Source organism: Malaya genurostris, chromosome 2, assembly GCF_030247185.1.
Source record: "Malaya genurostris strain Urasoe2022 chromosome 2, Malgen_1.1, whole genome shotgun sequence".
In the NCBI taxonomy this organism is placed as follows: Eukaryota; Metazoa; Arthropoda; class Insecta; order Diptera; family Culicidae; genus Malaya; species Malaya genurostris.
Window position 1 is genome coordinate 22,981,390 of NC_080571.1, and position 19,792 is coordinate 23,001,181.

The window sequence follows — 19,792 nt, forward strand, 5'->3', positions numbered from 1 at the left end:
CCTATGCATTGAATCTCCAACTTTACTTTTTAAGGTGAAACTACGCGTTAATTTATTTCTACAATCTTATTTATTGAAAAATCATAGTATTTTAATTTAGTTTTACAACGATGGGAGCTTTCAATCAAATTTGAGATTTAACTGATATCTATTCATAGCTTTACTGCTGTTCTACGCATAATTGTCCCATATTCTATGGAGTTTCCTATGTATATGGGACAGTTGGACTTGGCACGGCTGTTTACATGTCTCGTAAATTTCATTATTTGTACTTCAAAATAGTTTGTACGTAAAGAAAATTGAAATTATTTCGAGGATGAGAGACTCGCATTCCAGAGCTCTGAACTGAAGATGGTTTTTCGCGGCTGAACATAGAACAACGAAGCAAAGATTGCAAGCACGGGGTAATTTCAGAACATGTCAATAATAATTTTGGTTGGAAAAACTAAGAGCGTTCAACCATTGAACATTGTCACTTTTCGAGGAATAATTTTCTGTACTGTAAGTTACTAATTAGATTATCTATCTGCTAACTCACATCTAATCTACATGAGATGAGTAGAATCCTATCATTCTTGCACTAGCATCAAATCAAATCCATCTCTGATCAATTAGCCACTGGCATTGATTCCCAAACGATCCCACCATCATCAGTCGTTCGCTTGTCTCTCGCACCAAAAGCCAGAAAACAGAAGAGAATGAGTGTAACCCTTTCACTGGATTCCGTCTGCGTTCACAGATCACGGATCATCACGGTTCAAGTGCTACTCCTTTCGACGATCGGTTTCGGAGTTCGACTCGACTGTACGCTCGAGTGAGAGTGAGTGACCGCCGATTCCTTCTCGGTCTCCGTCGGCCGCAGTGCACAAAAAGCTCGGTTGGGTTATTGAAGTCGCTCTCGATCGCGGGTCTTATTCACAACTTCGACCCGGTACTGGACGGTTCCTTCTGTATCGCAGAAACCTCTCCAAGTCAGTCTCCACACCGCACCACCGGTTGTGGTGTGTGGCAGAGTAATAAGTCGCGATTTATTCGAGAGAGAGAGAGAGAAAGAGCTTAGCGCATTTTTTTTTGTTTTTGTTTTTGGTGTGTGTTCATTTGTAACTTCGCAGAGCTACACCACCGACCACAACCCGATCTCGTGTGCGCGAGATTCGACGGTCAGTGTTGTTTTGGTGGTTGTTGAGTTCGAAAGCTTTCGAGTGATACCTCTGCTTGTGGTGCTAGAAAACATAGATCTCGATCGCGCACTGGTTGGTATCGCCTCCCGGATAGCGTTGCGCGGAAATTCGTGTGTTGATGATCAAGTGTTTTGTGTTTGCTAGTTGGTTTGGCGACGGTTATGACACATAGTTGTAAACAAAGTGCGAAAATTCACATGAACGCGGATGAGTGCACCGAAAATAGGCAAAATCTTGGATGCTAAATTTGAAGGTTACGTTTGACGAGATCACCTCGAAGTGTAGAAAATTTTTGCCAACAGCTGTCACCCTTTGCGTTGCTGGTTGGTAACCACAGTGGAATCTCCTCCGACACAGTGAAAGGGGGTCATTAGGAAATGTTTACCAAAACAGTGCGTACCGTGCAGTGAATGTGTGGCTCGTAACCAGCTGACGGGTTACTGAATATTCAGTATGGAAGCCGCTCCCGTCTAAACTGCAGTGTTTGTTGTGCTTTGGTGCGGAGGATATTTCCGTGATCGCGGGTAGAGCTGAAAAGAAATTTCCTTATTACCGGACGGCTGTGAAACCGGATTTTCTACGCCACTGTTTGCTATCGGCGTTAGGAGCAGCGTGCGTTTGCTTCGAATTACCAAGAGTTCAACCAACTTTCCAAAACCGAAGGCGATGAATGCGCCGAGAAAAGGATTTGGTCGGTGTCTGAGCAACGCACATAATCGTTGATTCGCGAGGCGTTGCGATTCCGGTGAATTGAAAAAAAAAAGTGAAGTTAAGTGGTATTAAAAGGAAAACGGTGTTCTGACAGATATCGCTGAATGCAGACAGAAGTGAGTGATTTTATTGTGAAAGTCTAATTCATACACTCCCGGTAAGAAAAATCACTTTGGATTCACATCTCTAAGATCGAAGATCCCAAGATCGTCCCGGGAGTGTATTGGCGCGTGTTTCCGGCTTGGATGAAATAGAGGATGCATCATATCGACATCTGCTGATGTCTGATGACTAGTAAAGTGAGGATCTACGACGTTCCGTTTCGATTTGGTTTGCCCTCTTTGGTAGGGCGTGCGAACTGCGTCGTTTTTCGTCGTCATCGCCGTTGTCGTCGTTCTGTTGATTGATCATGCACTGCCTTCGATTCTGTGTGCAGCAAGGCGGGACCTGTGGGGGTGCCTATTTAAAGATTTATGAAGGTTAGTTGTGGGTGTTTGGCTCGTGCCGCGGCTGCTGATGATCGAGAGCTGTTGCTTTGCGTCAGTGCGGCAAATTATCGATGTTTTCGTTGTTGTCAGTGTTGTTATTTTTTTCCTTCTCTCTCTTTCTCTTGATGTTGTGACTGCTACTTAGTTTTCGTTCGATGTAAAACTGACTCAGCTGGGACCCACACTTGGGAAAAAGGTGGATCATCGGGTGATCTATTACTGTGATTTGTGCGGATTAACGCTTACAGCCGTGATGTTTGTTTTGTTGTTTAGAATGTTGTATTGTGGTTTTGTCATCGTTTTGTGGTTACTGTTTTCGGTGGATTTTTTTATTGTTATTGCGTGCTGTTGGAGCAGCATTTAACGCGTATTTATTATTGTCATATGATGTGGGGCCATAAATTGATGAGCTAATGCTGCTGAGTAATTTAATTGGTCGAAATTATCTCCTGATTGGACTATCTCTGTGTTTTTAAGACAAATAAGTTCCAAGCTCCGTTTCTCGTGTACAATCATCTTGATCATAGATTCTCAAATATCTAATTTAATGACTTCCATAAAAATTCATAAAATAAAATCAACTGAGTTTGATATGAGTAATCCCCGGTAACCAATAAGCACATACTAATGCCACATTATGACAGCAAAAAATCGCTAACTGATATTTCAACCGCACTTGAGACTGAATTAGGGTCAACTTTGGCAAAATATACGTCTATTCATAGATAATGCTTATCGATGGCTGCTGTGCATTCTGAATTCTGATTGATTTACAACGGATGAGCTTTCAGATTGCAGATATTGAACTATAACAGTTTTTGGTGCTCATAAAAGGCTATTTTAAAGCCATTATTAGTGCTTACTTGTTACCTGGGATAGAATAGAATCCAATCGCAATGTTCTTAAAATTGATCTCTTACCATTGCTCACAGCAGGCCCGGCAGATAATGTGGGTACGGTGGGTAGTTGGGAATTTCCGAGTGGAAATACCCACTCGGAATTCTCAAGAAGTTTTCTAATTTGTCACGTAAAACGTAAGCATCTCTTGTATACTCGCTCACGTTCGTTCCCAGGAAGAATATGAATCCCTTTATCCTTTTTTATAGAAAGATATTAGAATTGCTGGAATACCGACTTTTGAAACACGTTGTTTTTTACCGCTCTAATGTATATAAGGGTGCCAATATTTTGGGATAACCTCTAATTTCGTAAAGCGCTATTGTTCAAAAGTTTAAGCACCTCGAAAAAAGTCCTCATGCAAAATTTGAACTAAATCGGTCATGGGTAAGGGGTGCTGCCTAGCGGCTAAAGTTTAAAAATTTTCGATCTTGAAAAAGCATTATAGGGGGGAGTACATGAAATTTCCGAAGTCGAAATTTTTTTTTGATGCCAAAAATCTTAAAATTGCATGAAACGTCGAGATTTAGTGTTATCTCAAAAAAATTTTTTTTAAGTCGACTTTCTGGGACTTAGCACTCTTCTCATACAAATAGGCAACGCAAAAGTCAAGCACTAGTTTGGAAAAATGATGCTGACTGTGTGTCATAAACACTGAAGCTTTGTGAACTACTCGAATCAGTCTGAATCAATTGGTGTCAAAATTAGTATCCGAAATTATTTAATAAAAGTATGAAATATATTTTCATGAGACTGTACTGAAAGAAGAGAAAGGCATTATCGCATAACTAGGTTGATTAGGAAGGGTTTTTCAAGTAAAATTTGAAAAGAATTCAATTAAAGATTCTACAAATATCACCTTTTTTGTGACAGCTTTAACTAATTGCAAGCAATTCATTCATTTTTACGTTGTCTTCATAGGTCTTAAAAAACTTTTTCAAAGACCGAAGAGGTCTTACTTTCCCATTGAATTTTACAAGGATCCAACTTTCGGTTCCGGAATTACAGGGTAAAGTGTAATAAATTGCAAAAATATACACCCAATCAAGGATGGTTTTTATCGTATCAAAGAACGCTCACTAGCAACTCTTCACACGATTCAACCAGTGCCATCAAAGAGAGACGGATATCATCGTAGCAACAAAAAACCGGCATGGTTCATAGAACATAGAATAGGCACCAGTGTGAGAGCGAATTTCTCTCGATGACCTGTCTCTGAGAAGCAAAGGATAGCACGCTGCTGTGGGGATCCTCTCTGAAGCTACAAACGGTCGCTTATTCTCGTTTCGCGATCCGATTCTATACAGGCAGTTGATAATTCCGATAGAATCATTTTACTGTTGCCGCTTATTCTAACTATGTACATATAACCTTTGTATAAGTTGTGTCTATAAAAATGCCTGTAAATTCTCCACAAGGGTTTTGAAATATTGCAACCTAGTATGAGAATCATCAAGCCGAATAATCGATTCGGTTTTCTGCGATAAATGTCAATTTGCGATTCTCTCTTGGTAAATTCCACACAGCACCTATCATTATCACACTGTAATTTTTTAAGGGCCGTGAAATACTCAGAGTAGGAAGTGGAGCGAAGAAATGTAAAAAAATTCTCTCGCGGTTCATGCATTGAGAGACTCGAGTTCTTGTAGCATCTTCTACCGGATTGAAAATGTTGTATACAATATAGATAGCAATATAGCAGCTTCTGTAAAATTTTCGGCAATCATCAACACTGCACCCAATTATTGATGACTGAATCTCTTTTTACAAACTTAGATTCGTGTGAAAGGTCTTACTTCCCCTAGAAAGTTTTTAAAGTTTAACAGGATCCGAGTTCTGGTTTCAAAGTTGATAATAATTAATTAATTATTTTCCGTTTCCGAAAGTACCAGAACTAGTGGTAAAACCTGTTTTAATCCACCTAATGGTGTAATGATTTCTTTTTCTCAATCATACTGTCATATATAATACTGTGGTATTCTTCAAAATAATTTTCTTCGATTCTTGATCAAATAACCGAAATCGGTTTGTTTGGCCATCTACCGATAAAAACAATCAATTAGAGAAGATTTGAGGTTGATTTGAAGATTTGACGCCCTTTTCAGTGATGGTACAAATTTTTTAACTCACTTCACCCTATATTTCCGAATCCGGATGAAATTCAGGAGTTCCGTATGATACTCAGGACCTTTCATTTGAACCTAAGTTTGTGAAAATCGGTCGCGCCAACTATGAGAAAAGTTAGAACACCTATTTTCATATTTTTGCACATTTTACCCCATGACTCTGGAACCGGATCACCGGTCAGATCCAAATGAAATTCAGGAATTTACTATGGGACCTAAAGAGCTTTCATTTGAATCTAAGTTTGTGAAAATCGGTTTAGCCATCTCCGAAAATAGTTGGTGCACTTATTTTTTTTCACAATTTTTGCACATTTTACCCCATAACTCCGGAACCGGAAATTGAAAAAAAAAACAACTGTTTTAACCCACCTTTTATAACTCATGTTATCATAAATATTACTATAAGTATTAAGTATATTCGAAAAACTTTTATTTGAATCGTGAATAAGAACGAAAAAGTTTGTTTGAACATACACTAGCATAACCTTTCCAACCGACCGCCTCAGGTCGAGATGTGGCTAAAAAGTTGTATGTGAGCCATACTTTCGGCGCAGGATATCAAAACTCGAGCTGTGCTGCGTCCGTTTAAAGTTCAGAAACATAATATGGCAGCGAAAAGCCGTACCCGGAAGTTGTATGATCAGAAATTAACGAAACCTAACTGCTACGTAATGGATGACGAGACATATGGCCATTAATATTAACCAGATTCCAGGAAACTTGTATGTTTCGGTTTTGCCTTCGACGAAGAGCATGCCCGGGCTTTCCCCATGATTTTCTGCGTTTAGGATTATCGTATCGAACCACCGGTTACGATTCGATGTAAAAACCCCTTACGATTTTGTCTTTGAAGCAGTTGCTCACATACAAATAGACGGCGCTCGATGTCCCTCGGTTTCAACTCGTACGACACCCAGTTTCCTTCTTTCTGAATCATGCCAAGGGCCTTGAGACGTTTTGAAATGGCTTGCTGACTCACTCCCAACGATTCGGCAAGCTCTTCTTGGGTTTGGCACGAATCTTCATCAAGCAATGCTTCTAGTTGTTCATCTTTGAAGGGTTTTTCTCTTCCACCACCATGTTTGTCTTCGACATCGAAATCACCATTTTTAAAACGTTGAAACCACTCCCGACACGTTCTCTTACTTCAGCTGCATTTTTTCGAATTGTAACAGAAAAGTAAAATTTCCCGCAAATGGCGAGAATTGGGCACATAAACAGACATTTTCGAGCGTGAATAATAAGAAAACAAGAACAACTATCACTGAAACGGCGATGACAATTCGTAAGGCACTGTACACACTCACTTTAAAGGCATTATCATCTATGTATTTTGACCAGCCTCAGCCGGTACAGCCACCTATCGGAAAACGGCGCAAGCAAAGTTGTACACCTGATAAAAAAAACTAAAGCGACTACGGCGACTTGAACCGAGAATCACTAGTATCGCATAGTACGCCCGTTAATCGACTGAGCCACAGATGCACACCTCTAAATTGTAAATGATGCATATTCATACAATCGCACTTGCAAGGTAAATGCAAATTACAGCCGGAACCAGTGAAATGCATTCTTAACCAACATTAGGTCATAACAAATCGAGTTTTTGGTCATTTTAAAAATAGGAAAATTGAATTTGCACTGTATAAGGGATTAAGTTACCAGTAAAATTCACCCGTTTTCGTTCGGCACTGCAGCGAAGATATAGCACCTTGGTGCAAACAGCATTAACTTAACGTCTGCTTAACGGTTTCTGTTAACCCGCGTGGTGGCATTAGAAGTTCAACATAAACAGTTAATGCACAAGACAAGTCGAAGACAAAACGTAAAAATATGTGTAAATTTTTAATTTTTTATTTCAATGTTTGTATTTCTGTGTTGAAATTTTATAATTCCTCACATTGGTTCAAATGACACGATTCCTTGACCTCGACATATAGCAATAATCAATCCAGACGCCTGTAAAGTTGGGAGTTTTAGTGGTTCGACTCGATAAACATCCAAAGAGACAAGCATACAAATATTTTCTCAAGAAGAATTCATTCTGCTTACAACTCTGAGCTAAATATGTTTGTCACAAAAATAATGATGTGAATAAAAATTTATTCGTTTGGAGTGAGGGCTATTTAAGCGTAGGAATAAAATAACGAAAAACCTGTTCTAATTCACCTAGTGGTGTAATGATGCCTTTCTCATATTACTAATACTTTCAAAATATCACCAGAAGATTTTGCAAAGAATTTTTTTTTCAATCTTGAATAAAATAGGAAACTTTCTTTGGGTATAAACTAACATAACCTTTCCAAATTGTAAACAGTTATGTCAAGTTGATAGGAATTTTTCTTTATTTTGCATCGTCGCACTAAATGATTAAACACACTTTACCCTATAGTTCTGGAACCGGAAGTCAGATTCGGAGAAAATCAAACAGCAACCTATAAGACTATAGGAACTTTTATTTGAGTCTGTTTGTGGAAATCTATCAAATCATGTGAAAATTGAGTGAGTCTCATTTTAAACTATTTGACTACTACTTCTGATACTTCTGGAACCAGGAACTTGGAATCAGCATAACCAAAGTCGGTTCGTTTAGTAAGTAACTAATATAGGCTACAAATTGAATTAGTTTTAAGCCAAATCTAGAAGAATTTTACCCTCTAGATGACGGTGTGAAATTCAATAGTAACCTACAGGACTACGAGATTTTTTTTATGAGTGACATACTCACACACCCAGATACATTGCCTTTCGGGTCAATTTCTCAAGTGATTGTATAAACTTTCTATATGAGAAAGGCAATAAGTGCACTTTTATTGAAAAACATCATTATCATGATCATGTAATAACACTAACAAGTAGGTACAAATTGAATAAAAGGATTAGAAATTTACATGTTTTTCACTTGAAAAATATAAATTTTAATGTGGCAACCCTCCACGCTATACGAAATTGAACAAAGCACGCTGTGAATGGAGCAAAGCCGCACGTACCAGTTTTGCATCGTCATTTTTTTTTTTTCTATTATAGAGGTTTTAACATTGTTGTCATTCACCTCTTCGGGCCATAAAAGATTTCTGACCCTATGTGCGGGGTTGGGAATCGAACCCAAGTGGGCAGCGCGAAAGGCATCGACTTACCCATCACGCTATACCCTGACTCATAATTTTGAATTTGAATGTTTTGACACTCTTCGCCCTATAATTTCGGAACCGGAAGTCGGATCAGGATGGAATTGCTTAGTATATTTAAAGACAATGAGAGCTTTAATTTGAATCATGAATCGTGAAAAACGGCTTAATCGTTGCTGAGAAATCGACGGTAGTTCCGTTTTTGGAGATTTTCTTCACTATTACCGGTGCTTTCGGAAGCGAAAACCGGGGACTAGTAGTCCCAAAGTAGTTTTATATAATCACTAACTAATAAGATCCGTCAACTAGATCAATTTAGCAGTAAGTTTTATCGAAATGTGCACCTCGTTTCGCCATCGCTTGTGAAAAGATACTCGCACTGTGATACCGGAAAAAAAAATAATCGCACTGTAATACCGGAACCGGAAGTCAGATCTGGAGCAACATTTTGGGGACTTTTTAAAGAATTTCAAGACTTTTTTTTGTTTCTTAGTTTGTGAAAATTGGTCAAGAAATTTCCGAGAAAATAGATTGCATATTTTTTCATAAATTTTCACATATTTCCTTGTAATTCCGGAACCGGAAATGGAATCCAAATAAAACTCAGGAAAATTGTATAAGGCTATATGACCTTTCATTTAAATCTAAGTTTGTGAAAATCGGTTCAGCCATTTTTGAGAAACGTGTGTGACTATTTTATTACTGTTTTGGTGCATATCACCTTGTAATTTAGGAACCGAAGGTCGGATCTATATGAAACTCAGGAACTTTGTATGGGACCTCAAGACCTTTCATTTGAATCCAAGTTTGTGAATATCGGTTCAGCCATCTCTGAGAAAATTGAGTGACATTATTCGTCACACATACACACATACACACACAGACATTTTGAGATCTCGACGAACTAAGTCGAATGGTATATGAAAAGTCGGTTTTCACAGTGATTGCATAACCTTTCTATATGAGAAAGGCAAAAATACTCAAATATCTCTACTCGGAAAACGATAGATTGGAAAAATACAGAATAAGTGTTGATCAATGTTACTTGCAACACAAGACAAGATTAAAATAGAATTTCACCGGCCGTACAGTCTACCACATCTCCAGGTTGCTCAATAGAAGGGCAGTCCCATGGATTGGAGATGGTATGCAGGTTGGAGTCTTGCTTCTGGTTGATACTATTTTGTCTTGTCTGGGGACGGGTATAGCGTGATGGGTAAGTCGATGCCTTTCACGCAACCCACCTGGGTTCGATTCCCAATCCCGCACATAGGGTCAGAAAGTTTTTCTAGTCCGAAGAGGTGAATGACCTTTAGGTTGAAACCCCTATAATTGGATCGAAAAAAGAAAAAAAAAGTCCTATTTTGTTTTACGCTCACACGCTTTCGATGTTAGCTTAGTTTCATTTTAGATATACCGAAGAAATTTTGAGAAAAAAATGCTTCAAACACTAAATACAGCATCGCTGGCAAATTTCTCTTATAGTTTACTGTTGAGTTTCATAGCTGTTGAACAAATCTGACTCATTTATGGACACAACACCAATGGGTACGGCTCCCATGACAATCTGATACTATGATTTATCCATTCCCAGTCTGAGTCATTCAGGCGATTTGAGTCTGAAGACAAACTGTCGCTAATACCACCACCAATGGCTATGATTTGCATTATCTGCGCCAACAAGCCAAACACCCTTTTATACATTGGTGTTTCGCATCGTCCACAAATTACCACCTCATGGCGTGCGTTCCCACAAAGGTAACAAATTTGACACGAACTGACGGAGCGAATTTATTTCCTTTTTTGGGGGGACGGAAGAAGCTCGTCTTGATGAGTTGTGTCACTAAACTTAAATAAAGGTTTTTGTGTTGTCCTGTTTATATTTTTGCACGAACAAAACAACCATCCGAATGATTCATCGGGAGTCGACTTCATCCCGGGCTTGGTCGCGTTTGATATCCGGGTTTCGATGTTCATCAGTTCCGTACAAGAAATCGAAAGCCACATGGCAGTGTTCATCCTTCGAAATTCGCCAGCATTTAATCGTGCGCTACCGATCGATTTCACTTCTATTAATACCTCCACCGCCTCAAATCGATCATCGTTTCCGTCTGTCTCGGCGGGGTCGACCTTTACCTTTCATCGGAAAGCATTCATTCATTCATTCATTCCTAAACTTGGGAGGTCGTCGTGCTTCATGCTGGAAAGAAAGATCGCTAACAAATCGTTCGTACGTACGTACAGCGGAATTATTTTACATTTTTGTTATCGATCGGCTTGATAAATTTATAGATTAATGAGGCCCTGGTGCCGTTTATGAAAGGTTTAAAGATCGGAAATTAACCCCGACCGCTAATGAACCGAAAACCTTTCAATTCGGGGCTGATCGAGTGAATGAGAGTGCACAAATAAATCCTCTCAACCTAACTGATTGTTGGTAAGACAGCGGCAGTAGGGGGGAAGGTAAATAATTATCCATTTTTCGGGAGCCTCGTGATATCAGTTGATGGGCGATGGAGAAATTTTGGATTCATTGTCGGAAATTTGTGGGACACGATTGGCAGCCTGCTGTTGGTTTTTATATTCATGTGGTGTTGAATAATTCAAAACCCCTCAAAAAGACTGAAGACAAACTGGACCCCAATTGTGCAAGTATTTTTTGATGGATAATGTTGGGGTTTGAAAAAAAATGAAAGTGGAAAGTCGCAGGTTTGATTCCGGGAAGCGATTGTTTGCTAGTTTTCTGTTGTGGAAAAATCATTTGTTCGTTGTGTTGTGATTGGTTTTTTATCAAATCAAAGAAAATGCGATTCCGTGGAGTTTATTTCAAGAAAAGATACTGTCTACTAAGGACATTTGACTTTTGTTTATAATTAATAGAAGAAAGTAGGGAATTTCGAACCGTGGAGTATTTTGATCCACTGTCATTCCGACATCGATCTTCTGTCATCTGTGATAATCAAGTGATTTTTGAGGTTCCAAAAGTGTTTTTGTTGGTTTATAGATTATCAATGGGTACTAATTTACCAGCTGAAGTTTTAAGTAACCGGTTTGTGCTGAGCAACCATGACTTTTTGCATTTTTCTTGCGTTTCGTGTTCGACTCATCAGTGCCCAGCAATTCATGTTAAACTGCCATGCCATTCAGCAGTTCAACATCCGTTTTTTGTAGAGCAGAAATTGCGGGAATTCGAGTTCCGTTTGTGAATCCAGCATAAAAAACTAACACTAGCACAAGTGACAATACACCGGGTGCTGTAGCATTACCTGAAGAAGATAAAAATTTTTTTGATGATATTAGGTTTGTTAAATTTTTGTAAAATATTTATCTTTTAAGTTTTTTGAGTTTTATGTATTGAAAAGTTTTCAAATGTTCAGGATTTCTTAATATTCTTAATGTTTTCAAATATCCTTAACTTGGGTATTTGATTTAGTCGGTTAAATTTTTTAAGTATTTTAATTTTTTAACTTTCATATTTCTTGATTTTGCTAAGTATGAAAATTTTCACAACAACCAGCGTTCACTTCCAGGACAATCAACGGTGCGATTTCCTCAGAAGAGTGCTTTAAGAGATGTTTTGGTCTAATTTAGCATGCTGCCACTGCGCTGTGTGTTGGACTGGGATGGAAGCAACGGAATCATTTTTTTGCCGAAAGATAAAAGCTCACCAAATTTCACCGAAACTTCGCCCAATTTGAAATATTCTTGGTGATTATTAAGGCGGATCTTTGCAAACATCCCAAATATGTTTACACAAACCCGAAAATTTTGGTTAAAACTACAACGTAACTTCGAGAAATGATCGTACTAAATTCTACTGTTTGGGATGGAAGACCATTTTTGACTTTCTTTTTAGAAAAGAAATTAGTTTGTTCAGCAATTTATCAACTTTTGATCAAAGCTCCGAAGACCTCTACTGTTATGTACCATTCGACTCAGCTCGACGAGATCGGAAAATGTCTGGGTGTGTGTGTGTCAAAGAATTTTTTCTTCACTCTATTTTCCTGAAGATAATGAAACTGATTTTTAAAAATTTAGACTTGTTTCAGAGCTACGTTTGAATTGTGATTCAAGTTCGAAGATCAATTGATCGTCACTTCCCGTTCCGGAGATATAATGGTATAAATGACGTAATCGACCATAGAAACTTGAATAAAATTTTCACAGATGCTTCCACAGTAATACAAAAAAGCATTCAACAACACTTCAAAATAGCTTGTATATAAAATCTTCTGGGGAAATTTTCAGAAAACTTTTACAGAAACTTGATGATATGTCTACTGCACGTTTGTAAAATCTTCCACAGAAGCATGCAAAATCTACCACAGAATTTAGATGCATCTTATACCAATTTCGTTTTTGAACCTACACGCGGGCGACTCTGACTCCGAGTAAAACGAACACGTGTTACGCGCCCTAAAGAACAACTCATAAAAAAAAAAGAAACAAGCTCGCATGGATGTCACGGTGCGACCCGAGAAAATTTTCAGAGTGAAACTGCGCAATTGGAGTCCGATCTAGAGCGACCATAGGTTTCAAAAGTTGTTTGGGCGACTCTGGGTCAGCTCTCGGGCTGCTCTGATCAATAAACGAAAACGGTATTAGATGCTTGAAAAAACTCCAAACAGAAGCTTTGGAATACTTCTACAGAAATATAGACAAAATTTCATAGAGACTTGAAAAAGATTTCTTAGAAGAATGGAATGGATTTCATTTTGCTTAAAAATTTTGAAAAATGTTTTTGGAAGCTCTAATTAATCTTAACCGAAACTTAGGAAACCTACTCCAGAAGCTCAGTGAAGTTTTCACAGAAAGCAAGAAATATTCTCACAGATGATAAGAAGAGCTTCTACTGGAGCTTAGATAATCTACTACCGATGTTTAAAAAATCTTCTCAAAAAAATTGAAACAACTCATACAGAAGCTTGGAAAGTTTATAAAAAGCTTAGAAAAGCTCCTGAAGAAGCTTAAAAAAGATTTATAAGAAGTTTGGGGAAGTTTAGAAAGAAGCTAAGAAAAGCTTCTAAAAATGCTTAGAATTTTGGAAAATGGTTTTAGAAGCTCGAACTAATTTGCTTCGAAATTTAGAAAATTTTCCCTAGAAGCTTACGAAAACTTTCACAGAAAGAGAAACACTATCACAAAACCCCCAAATGTTCACTATCACAAATGATTAGAAGAATTTATACAGGATTATGCCTTCAACCTTCTACCGATGCTTGAAAAATCTACTACCAGGTGTACAACTTTGCTTCCGCCGTTTTCCGATAGGTGGCTGTACAGTTGTTCTTGTTTTCGTATTATTCACGCTCGAAAATGTCTGTTTGTGTGCTCAATTCTCGCCATTTGCGGGAAGTTTTACTTTTCTGTTACAATTCGAAAAAAATGCAGCTGAAGCGCATCGAATACTCTCAGAAACGTACGGTGATGCTGCTCTGAGTAAAGAAGGTGTCGGGAGTGGTTTCAACGTTTTAAAAATGGAGATTTCGATGTCGAAGACAAACATGGTGGTTGAAGAGAAAAAACCTTCAAAGATAAACAACTAGAAGCATTGCTTGATGAAGATTCGTGCCAAACCCATGGAGAGCTTGCCGAATCATTGGGAGTGAGTCAGCAAACCTTTTCAAAACATCTCAAGGCGCTGGGCATGATTCAGAAAGAAGGAAACTGGGTGCCGTACGAGTTGAAACCGAGGGACATCGAGCGCCGTCTATTTGTATGTGAGCAAAGACAAAATCGTAAGGGGTTTTTACATCGAATCGTAACCGGTGATAAAAAGTGGGTTCGATACGATAATCCTAAACGCAGAAAATCATGGGGAAAGCCCCGACATGCTACTTCGTCGAAGGCAAAACCGAATATTCACGCTGCCAAGGTTATGATTTGTATTTGATGGGATCAGCTTGGTGTGATTTACTACGAGCTCTTAAAACCGGGTGAAACCATCACAGGTGATCGCTACCGAACGCAACTGATGCGTCTTAGTCGCGCGCTAAAAGAAAAGCGGCCACAACATCAAGAGCGACATAACAAAGTCATCCTCCAACACGACAATGCTCGGCCTCACGTCGCAAAAGTGGACAAAAAGTACCTGGAAACGCTGAAATGGGCAGTCTAGCCCCACCCGCCGTATTCTCCAGATGTCGCTCCTTCTGACTACCACCTATTCCGTTCGATAGGACACGGCCTGGCAGATCAACATTTTCAACCCTTCGAAGAGTTGGAAAAATGGATTGCTTCATGGATAGCATCAAAAGAGGACTCGTTTTTTCGAGTCGAGACCCGAAAATTGCCGGAAAGATGGGAGAATATTGTCGCTAGCGACGGACAATACTTTGAATAATAACAGGTCGGCTGAAAAGTTCGTATCGTTTCTATGAGAGGGCGCCACTAGAATTAAATCCATACCATTTTCAGTTAGTACCAACCTTCAAAAGATACGTGTATAAATTTGACAGCTGTCTGATTATTAGTTTGTGAGATATTGCATTTTGAATGAAACTACTTTTGTTATTGTGAAAAAAATGGAAAAAAAGGAATTTCGGGTGTTGATGAAACATTACTTTTTGATGAAAAAAAGTGCCGCCGATACCAAAAAATGGCTTGATGAGTGTTATCCAGACTCTGCACCGGGCGAAGCAACAATTCGTAAGTGGTTTGCAAAATTTCGTACTGGTCATATGAGCACCGACGACGATGAACGCAGTGGACGTCCAAAAGAGGCTGTTACCGATGAAAACGTGAAAATAATCCACAACATGATTTTCAATGACCGTAAAGTGAAGTGGATCGAGATAGCTGACACCCTAAAGATATCAAAGGAACGTGTTGGACATATTATTCACGAATATTTGGATATGAGAAAGCTTTGTGCAAAATGGGTGCCGCGTGAGCTCACAATCGATAAAAAACAACAACGAATTGATGATTCTGAGCAGTGTTTGGAGCTGTTATATCGAAATAAAACCGATTTTTTTCGTCGATATATAACAATGGACGAAACATGACTCCATCACTTCACTCCGGAGTCCAATCGACAGTCAGCTGAGTGGACTGCACGCGATAAACCGAACCCAAAGCGTGGAAAGACTCAACAATCGGCCGGTAAGGTTATGGCGTCTGTATTTTGGAATTCGCATGATCTAATTTTCATCGACTACCTTGAAAAGGGAAAAACCATCAACAGCGACTATTATATAGCGTTATTAGAGCGTTTGAAGGACGAAATTTAAAAAAAACGGCCTCATTTGAAGAAGAAAAAAGTTTTGTTTCATCAAGACAATGCACCGTGTCACAAGTCGATGAAAACCATGCTGAAATTGAACGAATTGGGCTTCGAATTGCTCCCTCATCCACCGTATTCTCCAGATTTGGCCCCCAGTGACTTTTTCCTGTTCTCAGACCTCAAGAGAATGCTCGCTGGTAAAAAATTTAGAAGCAATGAAGAGGTAATCGCTGAAACTGAGGCCTATTTTGAGGCAAAGGACAAATCGTACTACAAAAATGGTATCGAAAAGTTGGAAGATCGCTATAATCGCTGTATCGCCTCTGATGGCAATTATGTTGAATAATAAAAACGAATTTTGGCAAAAAATGTGTGTTTCTATTAAACGATACGAACTTTTCAGCCGAACTGTTACATCTGTAAGCACTTTTTCTCAATAAAGCTTTTAATTTTGGAACAAAACGGCAGAAGCAAAGTTGTACACCTGATCAAAAAAATAAAAAAAGTTACTACATAAGCTATGAAAAATTTATAAAGAAACTTAGAAAAGCTTCAAAAGAAGCTTAAAAAACTACTAAAGAAGCTTAAAAAACTATGTAAAGAAGCCTTAAAAAGCTTCTGAAGCAGCTTAAGAAAGCTTCTAAAGCAGTTAAAAAAAAGCTTCTGAAGCAGTTAAAAAAAAGCTTCTGAAGCAGCTTAAGAAAGCTTCTAAAGCAGTTAAAAAAAGCTTCTGAAGCAGTTAAAAAAAAGCTTCTGAAGCAGCTTGAAAAAGCTTCTGAAGCTGCTTGAAAAAGCTTCTGAAGCAGCTTGTAAAAACTTCTGGAGCAGCTTAAAAAGCTTCTGAAACAGCTTCGAAAAGATTCTGAAGCAACTTAAAACAGCTTTTGAAGCAGCTTAAAAAAGCTTCTGAAGTAGCTTTAAAAAAGCTCCTATTGAAGCATGGAAACTTTATAAAAAGGCTGAGAAAACCTCCTGAAGAAGTTTAAAAAAGCTTCCGAAGCAGTTTAAAAAAGAGTCTGAGGCCCTTAGAAAAAGCTTTTGGAGTAGCTTTAAAAAGCTGCTGAAGCAACTTAAAAAACTTCTAAAGCAGATTAAAATTGCTTCCGAAGATGCTTAAAAAAGCTTTGAGAGCAGCTTTAAAAAACTTCTGAAAGCAGCTTGAAAAAGTTTCTGAAGCAGCTTATAAAAGCTTTTGAAGCAGCTTATAAAAGCTTTTGAAGCAGATTAAAAAAGATTCTAAAGCAGTTTTAAAGGCTTTTGAAACAGCTTAAAAAAGCTTTTGAAGCAGCTTGAAAAAACTTCTGAAGCAGCTTAAAAAAGCTTCTGAAGCAGCTTAGAAAAGATACTGAAGTAGGTTAAAAAAGCTTCTGAACCAACTTAAAACAGCTTTTGAAGCAGCTTAGAAAAGATTCTGAAGCAGGTTGAAAAAGCTTTTGAAGCAGTTTAAAAATGATTTTAAAGCAGTTTAAAAAAAGCTTTTGAAACAGCTTAAAAAAGCTTCTGAAGAAGACTAAAAAAGCTTCTGAAGCAGCTTAAAAAACTTCTGAAGAAGCTTAAAAAATCTTCTAAATAAGTTTGAACAAATCTTCTGGAGAAACTTAAAGAAGCTTAAAAAAGCTTTTAAAAAAACTTAGAAGTTTTTTAAGAAGCTTGAAAAAACTTTTGAAGAAGCTTAAAAAATACTAAAAAAGCTTAAAAAACTACTAAAGAAGCTTAAAATAGTAAAAAAAGTACTCACAAATTATTACAAGAGGGGGGTATTACTGCTGGGTAGGGAATCAAGCTCAAAGAACGACTTTTTTCTGTAATTTTTGGTTCCATCTCCGCTCGTCTCGTCACAATTTATCTCCGCTCAGTTTTCTCTGATATGTCTTAACCAGTTTCTACACGCTTAGATTCGTTTGAAAGCTACTATTCGATCATTGATCTAACACATGGATCAATAAGTCCCGAGACTAACAATGGAAACAACATTTTTTTTTGCAAAATTTTTTTTTATTCATCAACATAATCACCTTTTAGGGTGATACAATGGTTCCAACGTTTTTCCAATTTTTCAATACCATGTTTATAAAAAAATTTATCTTTCGCTTCAAAATAAGCTTCAGTTTCAGCGATGACCTGCTCATTTGAGCCAAATCTTTTTCCCTGGAGAATTTTTTTAAGATTAGCAAAGAGCCAGTAGTCACTGGGGGCTAAATCTGGCGAGTATGGGGGATGGGGAAGCAGATCGAAGCCCAATTCGTTCAATTTCGCCATTGTTTTCATCGACTTGTGGCAGGGTGCATTGTCTTGATGAAAAAGGATTTTTTTCTCTGCATGTGCGGTCGTTTTTTTGCAATTTCCTCCTTCAAACGCACCAGTAAGTCAATATAATAATCACTGTTGATCGATTTACCTTTTTCGAGATAGTCAATGAAAATCACGCCATGCGTATCCCAAAAAACTGACGCCATGACTTTGCCAGCTGACTGCTGCGTTTTCGGACGCTTCGGACGGCTTTCACCAGCTGTGCGCCACTCAGATGACTGCCGCTTCGACTCTGGAGTGTAGTGATGTATCCATGTTTCGTCCATGGTCACGTAACGACACAAGAATTTTTTGTTGTTGCGAGTAAATAGCGATAAACTGCTTTCTGAATTATCGACTCGTTTCTGTTTTTGTTCCATCGAAAGCAATCGCGGCACCCACTTGGAAAAAACCTTTTTCATGCTCAATTTTTCATGAAGGATAGTAAATACACTTCTATATGATATCTGTGTCATCTCAGCAATCTCACGGAGCTTCACTTTACGATCTTTCATTATAATTTTTGTCGCTTCACTCACATTTTCCGGTGTAACGGCTTCCACAGGTCTACCCGAGCGTTCCGCGTCATTTGTGTCGGTACGACCACGTTCAAACTCGGCGAACCACCGACAAATCGTTGCTTTGGATGGACAAGAGTCCGGATAACATTTTTTAATCCATTGTTTCGCTTGCACGGTGTTTTTCGATATTAAAAAACAATGTTTTACCAAAACACGAAACTCTGTTTTTTTTTCATTTTTTAAACAAACTATAAAACGACTTTACTCCAACCTCGATAACTCAGCTGTTTCTGGTCGGATCGACTTAAAATTTTGACCCGTTTCAAAGCAAAGGTTAGTACTCCAGAAAGACGAGGTTACTGGTTTACTACGAGCGCCATCTCTGCTTTAGTCTCGGGACTTATTGATCCATGTGTTAGATCGAACAACAAATTGCAGATACTTTCGGTTCCAGAAATATAATCCTATAAGTGATGTAACCTACAAATCGCGTTAAATTTCAATCCGCACATTTTGTCGATCAAATATCAAGCTCAGATCTACTTGTGTAAACTAACCAAATCAATCTGAATGACTTTGTGTCAGATATTATCAGCCCAAATTCGTGTCAATTTTCTTGATGAAAGAATATAAGTTATAATGAAACTGAATGACAAGAGTTTGGCATTACCACACCATTATCATCACCACAAAAAAAAAAACAGACTACAAAGGATACTTTATTAGCATTTAACTTAACACAATAAGTTAGCTTTCGCGACTGGTTCGATACAGTCACAGATAGTTTCCGCTCAGAGTGACAGAAACATAATTGTGTTGTGAGCAAATAACATGATTCTGAAACGAGCAAATCTGATAATCAAAAGGCACCAGGACAGGGAATTCTGTGGCCAAGGACAATTGTCATTGATTTCATGCGTTGTCGGTTGCCAGTTTTGTAGAAGGAGCATCTACATGTGCTGTTTGTATTGTCATGCGAAACGACAATAAAGTCATTTCATGAAATTCGAAGATTTAAATTCATTGCGAAACAACAATGTTCTTCAAAAATCATTCTCCTTGTGTCATTACCGCAAAGGCGCGATTTTTGCATGCAGAACGAATACCAGCTAGTCGTGTTAGACCTATGTTCCCAGCGAATAGACGCCACTAGTCTGCGACTAGATTTAATTAATCCAATACGAAAGAAACACTCACGGCTCGTTCCAAGGAAGAAATGAAAATAA

At 38.3% G+C, this 19,792-nt stretch overlaps 1 protein-coding gene across 2 annotated transcripts in view; it reads left to right on the top strand.

Moving 5' to 3' along the window:
* Positions 1-1,159: 1,159 nt before the first annotated feature.
* The window catches only part of LOC131432470 (tyrosine-protein kinase Fer), a 161,517-nt gene continuing 142,884 nt past the window's right edge, over positions 1,160-19,792 (top strand). The window contains exon 1 of one of the 2 annotated variants that reach the window (XM_058598771.1): positions 1,160-2,008. Coding sequence is in view for 1 of the 2 variants with exons in the window: in XM_058598773.1 (XP_058454756.1) it covers positions 2,302-2,371 (70 nt within the window). In the remaining variant the exon portion in view is untranslated. Of the gene's footprint in view, positions 2,372-19,792 lie in introns of both variants that reach the window. The other variant, XM_058598773.1, reaches the window with a different exon arrangement.